Genomic DNA, 18,159 nt, shown 5'->3' with positions numbered 1-18,159 from the left:
AATTAAATAGTTCAGGGAAAGTATCTTACAGCAACTTAGTTCTTTTGTAGTTTGAAGTTGAGAATTAAATTATTTTTATTAATTTTCCTATCTTTTAAAATTGGCAGTTGTATACATTAGAAGTCTAAGTATACATGTTTTTTTCCCTCTGCTAACTATACATAATAGTAGAATGCATTTTCTTCTCATTTATTTATTTATTCTTTTATTTTTTATTATTTTTTAATTTATTTTTTACTGCTGTTCAAGTATAGTTATCTGCCTTTCCCCCACCCCTCCCACCACCCCATCCCTCCCCTACTCCTTCCCCTGTTTCCACCCCCCCCCCCTTGTTATTGTCCTTGTTATGTGTTCCTTACACTTGTTCCTGCAAACCCTCCACCCTTTCCCCCCATTATCCCCTCCCCGCTCCCCTCTGGTCACTGTCAGCCTGTTCTCAATTTCAATGTCTCTGGTTATATCTTGCTTGCTTGTTCATTTTGTTGATGTGCATTCTTTATTCTTAAGAAACATCATTTTGATCTATTACAGGACATTTCGTATTGTCAAATCACTTCATCCCTGACTGTGATTCACTCATTCTGAGGCATTTTTATAATGCAAATTACTCTTAAAGAGACTTTTTACTCAATTTTACTCATTCTTTACATAATTAACTTAGTTCCTCTAGAGAAGGAATAAAAAGTTAGTTGAAAGAGGTAATTTCGTGCTGGCTTGAAATAAGACAATGAGAGGAAGGTTTTTTTTAAAAAAGGCACTCTTCCCTGACTTTATTTAGGCATGTCTCTATAAAATTTGATACCACTTATCATTCTACTAAGCGGACATACAGGGAGGGGAGAAGAGAGACTGGAGGGAATGGAACAGGCGGGGTGAGGGGCATGAGAGGAAGGGAGGCTGCTCACAGGCTGTTGCAAAACAAGGAAACAGCAAAGCAAGTGTGTCTGAATGTATTGTGACATTATCAAGTCCATTTGTTTTTCCACTTTAATTGAAAAGACACTATATATTAAAGAAGGGATCACACAAATACTGATTTAGTAGATCTGATTAAATTGAATACATAATTTTCAAACTTTTTTTTTAAGTTCCCTTAAATGTGTCCATTGACGCACTTACTGATGCCTCTAATCATCTCATCAGCCCTAATTACTAAGTACAGGCACTGACGTTAAAGCTGTCTCTGCCCTCATGGAATTTCCACCCTAACTGGGGATATGGACGTTAGATGAACATTCATAGTAAAATCTGTTAGATTACTGTGCTGTTAAGTCCCATGGTGCAGAAGCACAGGGCAGCCTGGCCTGGAGCAAAGGGTCAAGGATTGCTTCCCTGAAGAGGTGATTTTAGGGAAAACTTACAAGGTGGACAGCATTTGGTAAGGGGAAGAGAAACTACCACTCTGTTGCAGTATTTACAAATTAATTACAGACAAGCTTGGTCTTAGAATTCTGTTTCTAAAACACTGAATTAGTAACCCGTATAGGATTTTTATGTTCATCATAGACTACCTTTTATCCAACTTTCTGACCCTTAAAATATTAAATCAATATAAGCCACAAAGTCTGTTTTTATGTCATTAGATCTGACCTCTAAATGATCCTCTTGACTGTGAAATTTGTATTAAAAAGCAGGCTGTGATGAAGTAACTTCTGACACTTCATGGGTTAACATCTACCCAGTTCCATCCATTTGCTACCAGGCCACCTTGCCAAGGGGACAGTGACCATTACCCAATTGTGGGCTGAATTTATGAGGAATTGAATTTCTTTCAGGATTCTTTTCTCTGTCTTCTCTGCCCAGTGCGGAAAATAAAAGAGTGCCGTGTGTAATAATTACTAACATTTATTCAGGCACTGTCCTAAATGTTGCATGCACATTAGTTCACTTACCCTTCACAGCAGTCCCATAAGGTAAGTATGGTATTATCTCTATTTTATATTGAGGAAACTGAGGCACAGGAAGAACAAACACTTTGCCCAGGGCTACCCAGGTGTTTGTGGTAGAACTGAGCTTCAAAGCCTGGAAATCTGCCCCCAGACTTATAGTGAGGATTTTAAATTCAGAATATCTCATCTCTACTCATCAGTATTTATATAACCTTGGGCAAGTTACTCACTTTCTCTGAGCCTTAGTTTCTCTATTTGTCAAATAAGGAATGTAACATTTACCACAAAGTCTAATCAGAAAAAATGAAGGAAGTAATAACTTTATTCAGATATATTATTACATAAGAACAAGCTATTTTTCTCTGTGAACTGGAGAAATTAATAACCATGAATTCAGAAACCTCCTGGGTGTGTAAGTGAATGTTAGTAAGAACTGTTATCTCTTTCTACTTCACTGATCTCTAGAATTTTTCCAGTTGGACATAACATTTAACAGTTCCATTAATAATTAGGCACACTTCCTTCTCAGGAAAAAAAGAATAGTTGATCATGCAAAATAGACATAGATTTATAATTAAGAACTATACCTTAAAAGAGAAAAAAATACGCTGAGTTTTTAAACTTAAAAATGGACATGTTGTAAAGGGCACATAGAATACTTAAAAAAACGAATTTTTCAAACAGAAGTGTTTCCTGGGTATCTAACTTGAAAGTTCAGCACCAGTGCAGGCGGCAGCTTCACTTTGCTCGGGCAACCAACCCGCATCACAAAGAACACAGGTGCTTGTGCTCCTCACCCTGTCTCCACGTAGCTGCCTTCAGCCCAGTTCCTTCTCTCGTGCTTGCTGGGTGGCTGCCATTCACTCTGGGGCTCCATTCTTTCCCATCAGCCTCCAGAGAGTGGATGAGTATCTTTTCCCCAGGGAGCCAACAAAACGTTTGAGTCCCTTTGTAACTGGATACACACAGACCATGGCCTCTCCCTCAGCCCTTGCTAGAGGAAGGTCAGTGATTAGCTACTGCCGCTGCAATTTCTTTTCTAGCAGCCCCAGTCCCATGCAAAGTTGCAATAAACACAAACTGTCTGATTTAAAAGAGATCCATGGAGCACAAAGGGCTAAACCAGTGTTGTGTGTGGTTTAGCCCACGCCTAGCAAACTCTCCCACTTCACCTATCCACCTTCATCCCTTTGACATTTTGTCTTTCTAAAACATGTCTTTAGTCTTCACCTTTCATTTTCCATAAGCGTATACACAGAGAACAACGTTTTTGTGTGTACAGAAAAGAGTGCCCTCTGTGGCATCATCCTCTCTGGCTGGTTTTTGCCCAATTTTGCACCCTTCTTAAGTTACTTAAAAAGGAGCTACTAGTGTTTCCCTTAGACCCTGGCATGTGGGGCTCCTTGTCCAGCCTCTACTGTCACTTTGGTTGTGGGACCCTTCCCATGGAATGAGTCCCTAAGGCCAAGGAAATATGCCTACTCACAGCCCAGCCTCCCTACTTCTAGGTCATATTCCAGGTACTCCGGATGCAGGAATTACTCCTGCAACTGTCCTGAGTCTGCTTCCAGGACCTATACTGGCCTCATGGCCAGGCCTGTGTTCCCAAGGATGAACCGCACAGCTGGGCGTGCACTCCTACGCCTGTGGGTGGCCTTGGAGCAGCTACCAGTAGGAATCTGCTGGCAGAGCTCTCAGGCTGTGGTGTTCACACACAAGCCCCAGGGCTCTTCCTGGGGAACTAGAGAGCTGGGGCTGGGAGGAGAAGGGAGGACATTAGCATTGTGGGGTGGGAAGGGCATCATCTTCATACTCCTGTCCAGGCCTTTAAATTTTAAGGATGTGCTCAAGGCAGATCATTCTTCTCACTTGTATAAATTTTGCCCAAATAAACTCAACTTAGCTACTTTCTGTGCCCCTAAATACTTACCGTCTCTTTGCATTTCAACTTTGTTCAAATTATATCCTGTACATTTCCAACTTCAGGAACAGTACAGAAAACTAAAATAAAAAGAGCCAACCAGCAGACTTATTTTTGAAATAGTCCATACTGTAATATCATTGATATAGCTATCACATTTTCCTATTTTTAGACATTTGTACATCTTTTTAAAAAGCATAATGAAGGCTTGATTATGAGATTTAGTTCAGTTATCACTTGAATCAGTTGAAGATCTATTTCAGTATATTATCTGAAATAGAATATTTTTATTAAATTCTCACTGATAGACCTGCCTACTTTTATACTCATTAGTATTCCTATTACCAATGCGGACAAAGAGATTCTAATTTTAGGGCTGGAGTTTGCTGATTAGAGAAACAAAACAAAGTCCTCTAAAGGGATGGCAGAGCTCTGCACAGAACCAAACCCAACGCCCAGGCCAAGGGTGCTCTGGTTTTCCTTCCGCCATGTTACAAAGCCTCCTCTGCCTCTGGGAAAGAAATAGAAAAAACAATTAGGGATTCTTTCCTGGAAGCAGAGGAAAAGAATTAGCAAGTAGAAGCTTTCCCACAACTACTGAATTGCTTCACATAAGAGAGAGTGAAGCTGAATTCCCACGATGGTCTAGGAAGGTAGGAAGAGGGAAAAAGTTGAGGTGGGAGGGGGAGAAAGGAGAAGACAGCAAGATGAAGGAAGGCAGCAAGATGAAGGGATACTGCATGCTCTGTGATGTGACACCTTCCCGAGAACACCAGGGGCTCCATCCTGAGCTCACCAAAGGCCCAGGGAGAGCGGGGTTCTCAAGGCAACTGACTGACTGATGCATCTAAATTGGTCTGGGCAAAGCAGATGTGGCATGTACGGATGCAGGACTCGAGGCGAGGGGGCCTGGAAAGCGGGTCCCTGTGAAACTGGGACTTGAGCCAGGTTTAATCGGATGTCTGGAAAATAAGAAGCCACTGGTGACATCTTTAGCCCAACAAGAACAAATAATAATAATAATAATAATAAAACTAAATCTTAATCATTTAAAGCTGGAAGAAAGAAAACACTTAATTTACACTGCCCCCCCACACACATACACACACTGCATAGAAGAAAAGCTGAGCTCCACAAAAGCTCAAGGCGTTGGCTGTGTCCCAGGACCAGAAGTGAAAAACATGGGACTAGACAGGAGGCTTCCTGAAGCCACTTTCCTATTTTATGCTAAAATGAAAGAGAAGAGAAATGTAAAACTGATGAGTTTTTTTATATATATAAGTTGCTCAAATAGAAGAAACATAAGATGGGAATTGGAAGACCTAGGTTCTAGCCTCACATTTTCCTCTTTGCACCTGTTTGCCTCTGGAGAAGTTACTTCCCCTCCCTGAATGTTTCTTCACCTGCTGCAAATGACTGGCTTTGTTCAACTAAAATAGTTCACTATTTTGCAAGTGCTTCTGCTTAGGGAAAAGGAGATGTTAGCATGAGCCCAGAAGGTGATGACTCTTGGATAAATTCTAAAAGGGTCTTTTGGGAACTTTACATAACAAGATAATTTATATAATCAACACTGCCCCGGCTAGAGCTCACCCTTCACCAGAGGCACATGGGTGAGGGAAGGAGGGAGATAACCAAACATATGGACATGTTATAGTGGCCAGTCCCTGTACCCACAGGCAGAATTGTTGGAGCCTTTCGTCCCTCTGGGCAGCCACGCTTGCCCTGCCAGAATCCGGAGGGCCTCAGGGGCTTTGCTGGGAAGCTCTCGCTAGCAGCCTGTCCTTACTGGGACTCCTCCCACCCTTCACTCTTACTGCGTGCTCTTCCTCTGTTTTTCAGTCCTAATATTGCGGATGGGCCTGCGTGATTGGAGGTGTCACCACTGGGTTAGCAGTTGTACCATTTTTCCCCTGAGTCCTGCTACAGCTGAGACAAAGAGCCATCTCTTGCCAGCATGACTATAAGTCTTTTCTAGTTTCCCAGCATTGAAACAGTTATGAGTGTTTCATGTCCCCATGTGGGTTTAATGCATTGGCATCTCCTGTATTTACCCTTCCCTCCAACATACGTGTCCTGAACAATTATTATGTGTCAGGAATAGTTTTTAAGCACTGTGGAAAGAAAGTGAGCAAAATAGGCAAAGTTCTGTTCTAGTGCTGGTGAGGGGATGGGGATGGGAAAGAGTTGCCAAATAAAATATATAATGTCCAATTAAATTTGAATTTCTGATAAACAACCCATAATTTTTAATATGACTATGTCCCATTTAGTGTTTGGGATATATGGTACTTAAATAAAAAATTATTTGTTGTTTACCTGAAATTCAAATTGAACTGAGTGTTTTGTATTTTTATGTCCCAAATCTGGCAGTCATAGTGAGGGAAACAAAAAATAAACAAAAAATGGCCTATTTGCTAATTGGTGCACTAAAAAACTAAAGTAAGGCAGTAGGTGCAGGGAATGCAGGTCGTGGTGGTGATTCCGGGGCCACCACGACCCCGGGAATGTACTAAGGGGACATTTGTAGACCTCCGATGTACATGTGGGCTGTATTTTAGATTTAAAACATGTATAGATAACATATATATAAGAAACTGTTTATAAGAATAAACAGTTCAGCAGGCCAACCCACACAAACTTGTTAAAAAGATATCGGAGCTGACCTGTAATTGGTGCCCACGAGATCTCCCTTAAGTCTAACTCCCTAAGCTGGGAGTGAGCACCCCTGAGAGTTCAGAGATGTGTGCAGAAGTACAAAAGGACCGAGGATTCTTCTAGAACATTGATTACACTTGAAGGTTTGGCCGAGAACTCTTATTTTATATTATTGTAATGAAATGCTACATTTCTATAAATTTTCAGGTAAAGAATGTTGGTTATTTTGTACCTTTCACCTTCCCCCAATTTCATGTTCATGCTCACTTGCCATTAGGAGACTAGAATGAAAAACTGCAATGAAAATTAGGGGGAAAGTAGAAACCCCATTTTCCTAAGTCTTCCCCAGAAAGCAACATCTGAAGTCCCTGTTGGCTGCCTCACTTCCAGAGAATCTTCCTCTACCAAGTGTTGTTTAGCCAATTGCTGCCAAAGCCCGTGAGGCCCTGAGGCCCCGTGGAGGGACAGCGACTCTCCACCATGACTGTCTGCAGGAAAGGAATGACTACACTCAGTCCTGCTCACCACTCCAGCCACTGAAGCCCTTCATTGTCAGTCACTATCAGGAAGAACAGCTCTGAGCACCCACTGTTTTAGAGAGGTATCAGTGACCTCACTGCGCATTTTTTAGTCTTCATTGCGCATGTGCACCAACCTCACCAACTCCGGGGATGGGAGAACCATCGTAAGAATGATGGCACCTTAAGCCCAATATCGCACTCCATCCACTGCTGTTTTTTGACAAGTGAATGTAAAATTACATTACGCTAAAAAATTTAAGCTGCGACTCATTTTCATTGGCAGAATGAAAAACAGTTGTGATCGGGCGTTGGCCAGCTGTGTTACTGCAACATGACCTACTCCCATCAGCACTCAGTTGCATAAGAAAGCTGTATTCCTTTCTACATTTAAGAACTCTTTCAGGTTGCTCCTGCATAGCAGTACCTGAAATCATTGTAAAAGCCGTGAGTGATGTTTTACATTAGAATTCTAAAGAGTGTATGGAAGGAGTGAAGGGAGGAAGAAAGAAAAGGAAAAAAAAGAAAGAAAGAAAGCAGCAAGCCATCCTTCTTGAAAGCCAGCCCAATGTAATTTTAGCTTGAATATACAAATCATCACTTGGGGATAATACACCAGGAGTAGTCATAGAATTTTAGGTACAGAAGAGGAAACCCCATCAACCTACCTGCAGTTAAGATGTTAGCTGCTGTTTCTCTTTATTCTGTCTTTGGATTGTCCTTCAGAACTTGCGAATGTGAAATGCATGCAGAAATAAATGGATAGATGACCCAACAAACAAAACTAGCTCTCCACACACACAAAACCTAACTCCCATTTTTTGTCTGTTCTTTTTTGATATATTTTCTACATATGTATGTTTTTACATTATGTAGCAATATAATATTATGACTTTATTTGGAGAAACCTCATGATAATTACATTTTGTCCTTATATATCAGAAAATATGAATATTATATATGACATATGGTTCATTCCTCATTAAGACATGCCTTTGATTTCTGTTCACTATGCCTTTTCATGAGGTATAAGAAAACTTTGTTTAAAAAATAGTTTTATAACTTCAGTTAGATGCCCTCAAGTTCTTTTTGGGTATATCTTTTTTCTCCCTCAAAAATAAGAAAAATAAGCTGTTTAGGCACAGACATCTGTCATGCCTATTTCATGCTTCTATCCCATGAAATAGTCCAGAGTAGAATGTACAGTAGATTTTCACTCAATTCAGTGTTAGTTGAATGAACTCATGCCACCAGGACCCCACCTTGGTGCTCAGAGTTACATGACATTTTAGCTTCAACATTTCTTTCTCACAACCTGGGGAACTAACCTTGAATAATAACAGAATGCTCCATAACCTTCTAAACTAAGTTTAAATATATTTTTCATGATATATTTTAATAGAAAGGTAAAATTCTGAGTCATTTTTCCTTCTTGCTTCTATCCTCCGTCGATTCATTCAGGAAACAGTTCATTTGCTTTTTAGCTTTAACATTATGTGAGACACACATTTAAATTACAAACACATGAAAAATATTTAACCTACAAGTGATAAATGTAAAATTGAGCAACATGAAGCTTTCTTTTGGGCGTATTAAAATAGCCACGAAAATGATTAAGATTGTGATCTTTAGTGCTGATGAGAGGGCACCTATACAAGCAGATAAAACTCAGAACCTTTTTGGAAAGCAAATAAGAAGTATTTCAGTGGTGTTAGTTTTAGTTAAATAGCAAAGATTAGAAATGATCTAAGTATTCAACAGTTTGGAACAGATTAAACAAATGATCAAACCTGACTTTGGTAGGTGATAATTAGGTAAACTATTCATAAGACAATCATGAATACTGTGTGAAAACAAATGTGTGATATAAAATAAAAAATCAGAGTGTCAAACTTTGTAATCAGCTTACAATTGCCTAAAAACATACGAGCATACATTTAAAAAACTAGAAGGAAACAGAAAAAATGGAAACAGTTGTGATAGGGTGATGGGATTATGGGTGCAATATTTTTTGTTTCCTTTTATGTTAAAAGATTATTTTAACAGTGCATAAAATCAAAGAAAAGAGATCAAGTTTTAGTCCCTCAATGTTCATATATTAAGGAAGATTTTATGCAGATGCCTAAGCAATGTTTCTCTTCCTTGCTTCAAAAATCTTGGCATGTGTTTTGTCTGGTTCCAGAGGCCTAACCATTTTTATTATTGTTATTCTGGCTACCATGGTTATTCTTTGAAAATCTAAACAGAATTTGTATTGTTCCATGGCAGCATCTCTTGTTCGAGTTCTGCCATGAGTTATGACATCGGTGCATCCTGTCATAGCATCTTAGGAGACAGCAGACTGGACAGTAAAATGGTGGTCCTCTTTTGGGGTGGACTTTATTTCCAAGTTTCTACTCTTTGTGATTATAGATGGCCTATCAAAATTTTCCTATGATGGCCATCATTATTCTAAGTCAACAGTTTTGCCATTTTACTAAGCAAGGTGCAAGAGTTACGATTATAGTGGAAGTTGATATAAGAAGCAGAATTTCTTCCAGAAAGTTAAGCTGTTCACAATTATAATAATCCAGTATACAGTAAGATAGTTTTTCTCTTCCATTGCAGTAAGACACCATGAGCTTCACATTGCTTTGTTTATCTGATGGGTGTACATAAATCATCTTGATAAGTAACATTTAATTCAAGTTTCTGTACATTCTTTGTAAGTGAGGAGTATGAACCAATTGCTAATGAAGATAGAAATACTTATCACCTACTCTCTCCCAATTTGTAGGTATTAACGCATCTGTTCATTCAGCAATGCATTATATTGTTAAGAACACAGCCTCTTATGCCACATCATGAGAGTTCACATCTTGGCTAAAGTTGTGGAAATCTGAAAAAAATTATTTAGCCTTTCTGTGCCTTAATTGCTTCATCTGTTAAGTAGAGCTAAAGGTAGCACTTACCTCATAGAAATTTGTGATAATTGAGTTAATGAGTGTGAAGTTCCTGGCACTTAAAATGTTATTATTATTAATGCGCATTTTTATACATGTACATGTTTATGTATATTTTTGCCAAGAGCACAAATATTAAAATGGCACAATCCCTGCCTTCCAAGTGACTTACAACCCATACTTAAATATCAACTAAGTTTGCTATGAATCTAAAACTAATCTAATAATAAAATCTGTTTTCTCAAATCAACTAAGAAGCAACTTTACTACCATTGGTGGAAGAAGAAAGTTGTCCAATAGCTGGAGCACATAGTAAAGGACTCTGAGAACATTTTTAGATGAACATGAAATTCTAGGTGCTGTAAGCTGAAGCACTGAAAGCCAGAGTATTTCTCCTTCACTTCCGGGCCCTTCAGAGTACTTCCCCTCCATGGGAAACAAGTGCTGGTTCAGAGTCCAGAAAGACGAGTATGCTTTATATTCTTACAGAAATGGAACACTTTCTAACTGAAGAGCCATCAGCTTTCTCCCACATGCCTATCACTCAATATGATACCAAGAGCCACAAGTCTGAATGGTTTATTCTAATGATTTTTACAGTGAAATTGGAAAGAGGAAACAAAGCCATTTTTACTTTAGTGTCAAATGAATTAAGTAGATGTGTGTGTTCGTCAAGATTCAGATTTGGAAATGCTCATTTGATTAAGTTTAATAATATAATGATTTAGTCTATATTTTCCTAAATAGATAAACCTCTTAAAAGGTCTCTGCCAAGAGAGTCTTATGTTTTCAGATGCCTTTTACTCATGCAACAAATATTTGTTGCCTACCATGTACCATAGTAAGTGTTCATTTCATATTGATAAGTTGCTTCGGCTTTCTTAATGGAGAAAAAAACAGAACAAAGGGACTAGCCCTGCTTTATCCTTGGTGCCTAGCACATGGAAATTTGAACCAAACACGCTAACTTGTATTTACAGTGGTAGACACTTACTTTTCATCTACTTTTAGAGCCTTATTGATGGCCATATCTTCTAATGATCTATGGAATGTACTGATTTTGTCTATTTTACTCAGCCATATCTATTTTTAATTTTGAGGGTGAGCCCGGGGTACCTGGAGCAGTGGGGCAGCATGGAATACCAGGGCCAAAGGTCAGTACAAATGAAACCAGGCAGCAGCATTTGATATAGGAGTTTTCATGGAATTGTAGCTATTACATGTTTTTTTAAACATCCCACTGATTTTACCTGCATAGAATTTCTTATAATAGTATAATATGCTTCAGTACAGAACTTTGTGACAAATGAATAAATTATGTTTGTGTTTCTTGTTAGCATCACAAATGCAGGATATGACCATCTAAAACCTACATTCTGGGATATTTAAACAACATGAGAAAGCCCATATTTCAAATGTGACTGTTGTCACTTGCCACTTAATATGAGCATATTAAAACATAGGCCATGTCCATGTGGTCTAAAATTTGCATAATATCCACATAGCCTACTAAAGATGATGTTCACAGTGCCACTCACTACAGCTTTTCCTCAAGATGCGGCCGCTGCCTCTAGCACTTACACAGCACAACCAGTTAATCAGAGAGAGAGAGCGGAATAAAGATTTGGCATGTTTAACGTGTAAAAATGGATGTAGTCAATTACTGAACAGAAAAATATGTAATGAAGATTATTTTTTTTGGATTCCAAGTTTTCTTTGTTTCTTGAAGGACAAATGAATCTGTTAAATATAAAAAGATTGGTGACAGTTTAGTTTAAACCAAACAGGCAGACAAATCCCAAATCCTTTGATGAGTGAACATCCCTTGAAGTACAAAACTAACGTCTAATCCTGTCAGCTGTGCTGGCATTTATCCATACCCACAGATGCCTGTCAGCTGATTTTCCAGATCACACTGCTATTGACAGGCGCCTAGGATGGACCTAAAATTTGTAGACCTGCCCTTTGTCCTGTAGGAGAAGAAAGAAAATACTGCTTCTGCTACTACAGCCATTCTCCTGTCTTTTCCCTCTCCTGCTCTGTGCTGAAAGGCCAGCTGATAGGAGTTCATGCTTAATGCCTGTTCTCAGTGCTATTCTTCTGTTGCCTAGCGACCCTCAGGATGGATGTTGAGCACTGAAAGGTAGCCAGAAATTCAGAAAGCCCAGGGTCAGGCTGCCTTCCAGTGAATGAGGAGTCTTGCCTCTGAACTGACTTCTAGAGTGGGTTATAATTTTTAAACACAATGATCGCCTTATAACATTTTTTAGGCAGTTTACCTCGTGACAACACTTATTTGTGCTTTTTAGAAAGGGAATATTATCATAATATGTATAATTTGCTTTAGAACCCTCCCACTCTATCCCTTTCCATTCCTGGGTGAAGTGAAAGTGAGATTCACTTCTGAGCACAATGTTTCATTTTAGTCTTTATGCAGACTGGGTCATCATTTTGAGTAAAGACATTCTCCTAAACTTACTCTGATTCTGCCATTCTAGTGTTTTTGCTGAAGGTACCAGTGCCTCCCAAAATACACCTAATTTGGAGCATGCTGGTTACCAGTAGGTTAAAGAGAGTCCATGGCATTGTGAAGGGCACCAAGTTCAGGACTGTGTCTATGGTCATGTTAGGGGAAGACAGATTGGGGAACAACATGGAGACTCTGAACCCCTGAAACAACCCATGTACCAGGGGCTGCTTGGAATAAAGATCTCATGGGAGGATGTGCTGGCCCATCTTAACGATTCTGAATTCGGGCAAAATACAAAGTCCTAGACTAAGAAACTGTCCAAGACTACACATTGAATTGCTACCACATTGTTCTCCTTAGAGTCCAAAAGCCAGTTTCAGGATGATAGTTTCAAATATCTTTCTCTAGTCTTCTTAAAGCAAAGAATTATGATTATATTTGATATTGATATCCATATCCAATTCTACAGGAAACTCACCATTTGTTTTTATATAGCAACTGTATATTGCCCCCCCAAAAAAGGTCATATGATTTATCTACTATGTTTCACATCTAATTTTGTTTGGCATTGCTTAATTAGGTGCATTATAATTTAATATGTCACCCAATCTTGGTTCTTTTGACCAGGGAGAACCTGGAGAACGAGGAGAAAAGGTGAGATTATTCTGCCTACATTTGTCTCTTTTCCCCCAAAGATCTATATATAAGTATGGATAGATGGATTTAGGTATAGATATATATTAAATATAGATATAATGACCACTGTTGTTTTTCTTTTCAACTTAATTAGTGGAAGGAGAAAATAGTGTGATTCTTCTGTATGGATAGAAGTTCTTTTAAAAGTTTAAAGAAATGGAGAGAAAAGGAGCAAGTTTAAACATTCTGTGTCTGGATTTTAAATGGCTTTCAGAACTCGCCAGGCCTGCAGAATTTCTGCTCTCCCTGCCTGCTAATGCCACTCCAGCGCTTTTCTAAGCATCCACGTCTCTCCGCTGCTGCTTCTTAGGTCACTGAGTTAAAGGGATACAGATGTTTACTGCAGTGAATATACTGAGAGTTGCCCACAAAGAATTCACATAAAAACCAAAAAGAGAATCAAAAAAAAGAAGAGAGCCATATGTTAAATTTCTCTTAGCCAGCCTTCCTTACTACCTTTGGGCATGTCCTGATTACTTTTAGACTTCCAGTGCATTCTTTAGTGCTAACTTTCCTGGTTCTCATGCTACTTAATAGTGTCTAAGAAATGTGCTGTCTGCATAGGCAACTTCCAAGATACCACATAGTGCTCTTCTTAAGTGATCTGATCTTTCTGACAAAACAGTATTATCACCTCTAATCCCAAGAGAAGTATGTCTAAATATCTCGCAAACATATTGAATGTAACTGTAATTTGGGGCATTGTGAAACAAAAAGGAAAAAGGCCGTTACTTACATGGAAGGAGAGCAAACCAGAGGGGCGGTCAGACCCTTTGTTTCCTGACTGCTCTGAGCAGTTTTCCTAATGAGAAAGTTTGTTTCCTTTGTTTTTTTTTTAAGCTTTATTATTATGTTTTATTCATCAGCAAGTAGTTGCTTATTAATAACCTGATAGCTCTCCACAGAAAAATATTATTCCTGATCCACTATATAATCACTGTAGACAACTGGCATAAAGTAGAATACCAGAAAGTTAGTACTTTGTTTTTTAATAAATGAATTTATAAGCAATTAAGAAAAAAGTGTGCTGCCAAGTTCCTATCAAAGGTCCCTCATAACAGATTATCTGTGCTTTTACTTGGCACCCAACCAGCTCATGGTAATTAACTTGAAATTAATTAGTCACCAGATGACTCTTTAGTGTGGACACTAAGGAGGAAAAAGGGGCAGTGCCAGCCCCGTCAGGACTGCTCGGCAAAGTGGCTCGGGCTCCTGGGCTGCTGCTGGGCGTCCCTCACAGAGACAGCGGCCTCAGGGTGGCTTCATGCTTATGAAACAAGAGAAGGAAATAGAGAGAAAGAAGAGAATGTCTTCCTCCCTCACCCTCCTTCTTTCAGGGAAACAGTTATCAATAGTTCCTCCTCTTATCTTAAGGAAATTGTTAAGTGAGTGAGAAGTGACCTCTTATGAAGGAGACAGAAAGGCGTTGCAGCTCAGGGAATAGAAGAACAATAATGCGCTGTTGTTGCTAACAGCTCTCATTTCCAGTGAACGTGACAGACATTACTGTCTCTGTTGCTTTCTACTCAATATATTGTTTACTTCTTACGATCCCATAAAGCATTCTTGCCCTTATTTTACACATGAAAAATAGGATGCAAAGAAAATTTCATTTGCCCAGTAGGTGCTGGAGCTAGGCTTGGTTTCTCTGGCTCCAAATCAGTGATGTTTCCACCATAACATGCTATGAGCCTTAAAGAATTCAGAATTTAAGGAAGCAAAACATGGGTAATAAACATGGGTAATTTTTCTAATGCATTGCTTTGTGAGAGAAAGGAGATGTTATTAAGGGAATAAGCATAGGAAATATTGAAAATAACCAAGGAAACATAAATTCCCCAATGTATGATTTTTAAAAAGCAGTTTTCTAATAAAATATAAAACATTCATTTCACAAATGCAAAACGTGCAGGTACAGATAAATACTCAGGGCACAGGCTTGGAGGGCTGGATCATGTACTCTGAGGCCCTGGAGATTTGAGATGGGCCTGAAGACCCAAGTAGGGTTTATACAGATCAAAGGGAAAGGAGAAAGCAGGGGTCCAGGTGGCAGAAATGGATCCAGAGGTGTCAAGGTATGTGGCATATTGAGGGAATGGTCAGGAGAAAGTTTTCATTATCGTGGAGTTCTGAGCAGAGGAGAAAAGAGATATAGGGTTAAGGAGGCTGTAGATGCCAGGATAAGCTATTAGGTATCAGAGAAACTGCTGCTTTCCGTTAATATCATGGAGTAGTTTAAACCTGTTCAGCCATGTTCATTGTAATAAAATGTATTTGGACCTGTGATATCAGGCAGCTGGTCAAGTAAGAGAACATTAGCTTTGTACAACATTTGCAACAGATTTTGACATATAGTGCTTATGAAAGAAAACTTAAAACTCTTTGCACAATATTGACAGAGACACTGGCCCACAGTGACCACAGCATTATAGATGAGATGAAATAAATTCACGTGGACTACCGAGTCCTGTGGAGGAAAAGAGATGGTGAGACTTTTCTCTCAAGGGGAGAGCAAGCCTCAGAGTGCCTTGGCCACCCTCTCAAGAGGAGAGCGCCCTGGTCGTTGCCTTGAGAGGCTTTTATTGGATTCAGTTTGCATAGGAATACAGGGTGTATACATAAAGCTCATTAATCATTATCAGGCAGTAAGGATCAAACAATAGATAACATACAGAGAACTCTGAGGGCCTATTTTGAGTCAGGGTCAGATAAATGGTCAAAACTTTGGGGAACAAACTCACTTCCTGTTTGGACCCTTATCATTTAATTGAGAGCGTCCTAAACAAAGCAGGTTTCACGGGATTTTACATATTCTTTCTTAGGTCTGATCTCCCTAGGGAACCTGCCCTTTCCAGCACAGGGCAGCACCTACCACCAGCATTGTTTCAGGCTTAAGTCAGGCAGGGGAAGAAATTAGGAGACTTCTTGCAGACAGAATGAGAACTCAGGCTGTGTCAAAGCTAAGGGGCAAGGGTCCATTACCCCTTTTCTGTAGCCCTCAAGTCCTTCTTTGGGGGCCCCCATGATCATGCCTGTCTTAGATCGTCCCTCCCTTAAGGAATCTTACCCATCATTAGCCAACTGATCAAGCATTGGGGGCCAGGCAGGGTGAAGTAAAAGGAGGAGAGGCAACACCTCTGCCAGGGAAATAAGCTTTGTCTCCTTAGTGGCTTAGGGTTCAAAGGTCACTCACTCAGCCTTAGCCATGGGGGGTTACAGCTCCTGAAACCAGGCAGGGCAGTTCCCAACACAATATGGTTTATACATATGTCTTTTTTCCTCTCTTAGGGTGATACTGGCGAGAGTGGCCCCAAAGGTGATGCAGGCGAAAAGGTACAGTGGTATAAAGTATGAAAGGGTATGTGTATGAGCAAGAAATAGTGTTCTGTGTATATGAAAATGGGAGATTTTGAGAGAGGTGAATGAATGGTAGTAGCTTTGTTTGACTAGAAAAGATAATTCTGCAAGTTGAGAAAACATTTAAATATTTAATTTATAAAAGGTGATTATCCCACAAGCTCCTAGTGACAAATTTAATTATTTTAAACACAAAATGGCATGTTACAAATTTTAGAAAATGTGTAAGTAGGTTTCTAGTAATATGCCTTCCAAGGAGTAAAAACATTTCTGTATAAATGACCCACTCCCTTTATATGCAGAGACACATAAATGGAATTTCTAAAGTGATTCTATGTGTCCCACTGTCAGGAGAGAACACATCAGAGGATTGGGGTGGGATTTAAAAGTTTAAAAGTAAATGTCACTTGATTGGATTATCAGATACACTCTAGAAGATGTGCCTCTATTTGAAGTCTACTAAGTCCAAATGTTTTGTCAGCCCTTGTTCTGTCATTATGTTTGATCTTTTAACCCGTTATTTATATGCCAGTGGTCTTGTGGCTCATCTTCCCGCCTCCTCTCTTTCCCCAGATCTATCCTTAAAAGGTCTTTTAAGAAACTGAGAATAGAATAGTCAGTCATAATTTAAGTCAACCTAAGTAATTGAGTAGTAAAAAAAATGGAATTTTTTCGATGTAGGCTTATAGTTCAAATAAGGATCTTCTACTTTGAAAGTTATTACAGTACAGATGGATAATGGCTAGTCATAAAAAACATAGACATAAAATAAAGAGAAATTTTATCTTTCTCATTCTTATAAATATTAATATAAATATGGCATGATGGTAGGAACGAATTAATGTTGCCAAGTAGCAGTGGTGTTTGTATCCCAGGAGCAGTGGGCAGTTCAGGTGGGCTGTCAGTCTCCTGCGGACCAGGGTCCCAGCGCAGCACCGCTGATGTGTAGGACTGGGTCACCGCTGTGGGGGCTGGTGGTCATTGAGCATCGCTCCTGGCCTCTGCCCTCTGCATGCCAGTGGCACCCTTGAGTTGTGACAACCAAACCTTTCTCAAGATATTGTCAAATGTCCCCTGAGTAACAAAATCACCCCCAGTTGAGAACCGCTGCTGTAGACCCATTCTATTTACCTACCAAATTTAAGTACCATGGTGAATTCAAATATGGCATGAATGTGTTTAATACTAATGAGAACAATATACCTCGATCACTGTCAAAGTCAAAATGTCAGACCCCAGATATATAAACCTGGATATTTAACTTTTCTATTTTTCTTAGAAGCAGAAGTTAACAAACTTTCCTTGTAAAGGACCAGAAAATAAGTATTTTAGGCTGTGTGGACCATACAGCCTCTGTCACAACTATGCAACTCTGTCGTTGCAGCGTGACAGCGCCCATAAATGATACACACACAAACGAGTGTGGCTGTGTGCTGCAAAACTTTATCTCGGGTGCTGAAATGTTAATTTTGTGTAATGTTCATGTGTCACGAAATATTACTGTTGATCTTTTTTAACCATGTAAAATATAAAAGCCATTCTTAGATTTTGTGCTGCCCATTCACGGGTGACACAGAAACTGCATGTAGCTGATTCAGCCAGTGGGCCATAGTTGCCAACCTCTGCTTAAAGAAAGGAACTCTTCTACACTGAGAGCAGTTTCTTTAAGTTATACACACACACACACACACGTACACACGTATGTATA

General features: G+C 39.4%; 1 protein-coding gene across 1 annotated transcript in view; it reads left to right on the top strand.

The window, feature by feature from the left end:
- The window catches only part of COL25A1 (collagen type XXV alpha 1 chain), a 486,724-nt gene that overhangs the window by 390,668 nt on the left and 77,897 nt on the right, over positions 1–18,159 (top strand). The window contains exons 13-15 of the mRNA XM_045820431.1: positions 11,029–11,082; positions 13,026–13,052; positions 16,383–16,427. Coding sequence (XP_045676387.1) covers positions 11,029–11,082; positions 13,026–13,052; positions 16,383–16,427 — 126 coding nt within the window. The remainder of the gene's footprint in view (positions 1–11,028; positions 11,083–13,025; positions 13,053–16,382; positions 16,428–18,159) is intronic.

This window comes from Phyllostomus hastatus, unplaced genomic scaffold (assembly GCF_019186645.2).
Source record: "Phyllostomus hastatus isolate PE091 unplaced genomic scaffold, TTU_PhHast_1.1 phas_scaffold_39, whole genome shotgun sequence".
Classification (NCBI taxonomy): Eukaryota; Metazoa; Chordata; class Mammalia; order Chiroptera; family Phyllostomidae; genus Phyllostomus; species Phyllostomus hastatus.
This window is presented reverse-complemented; position numbering and strand designations above follow the sequence as displayed.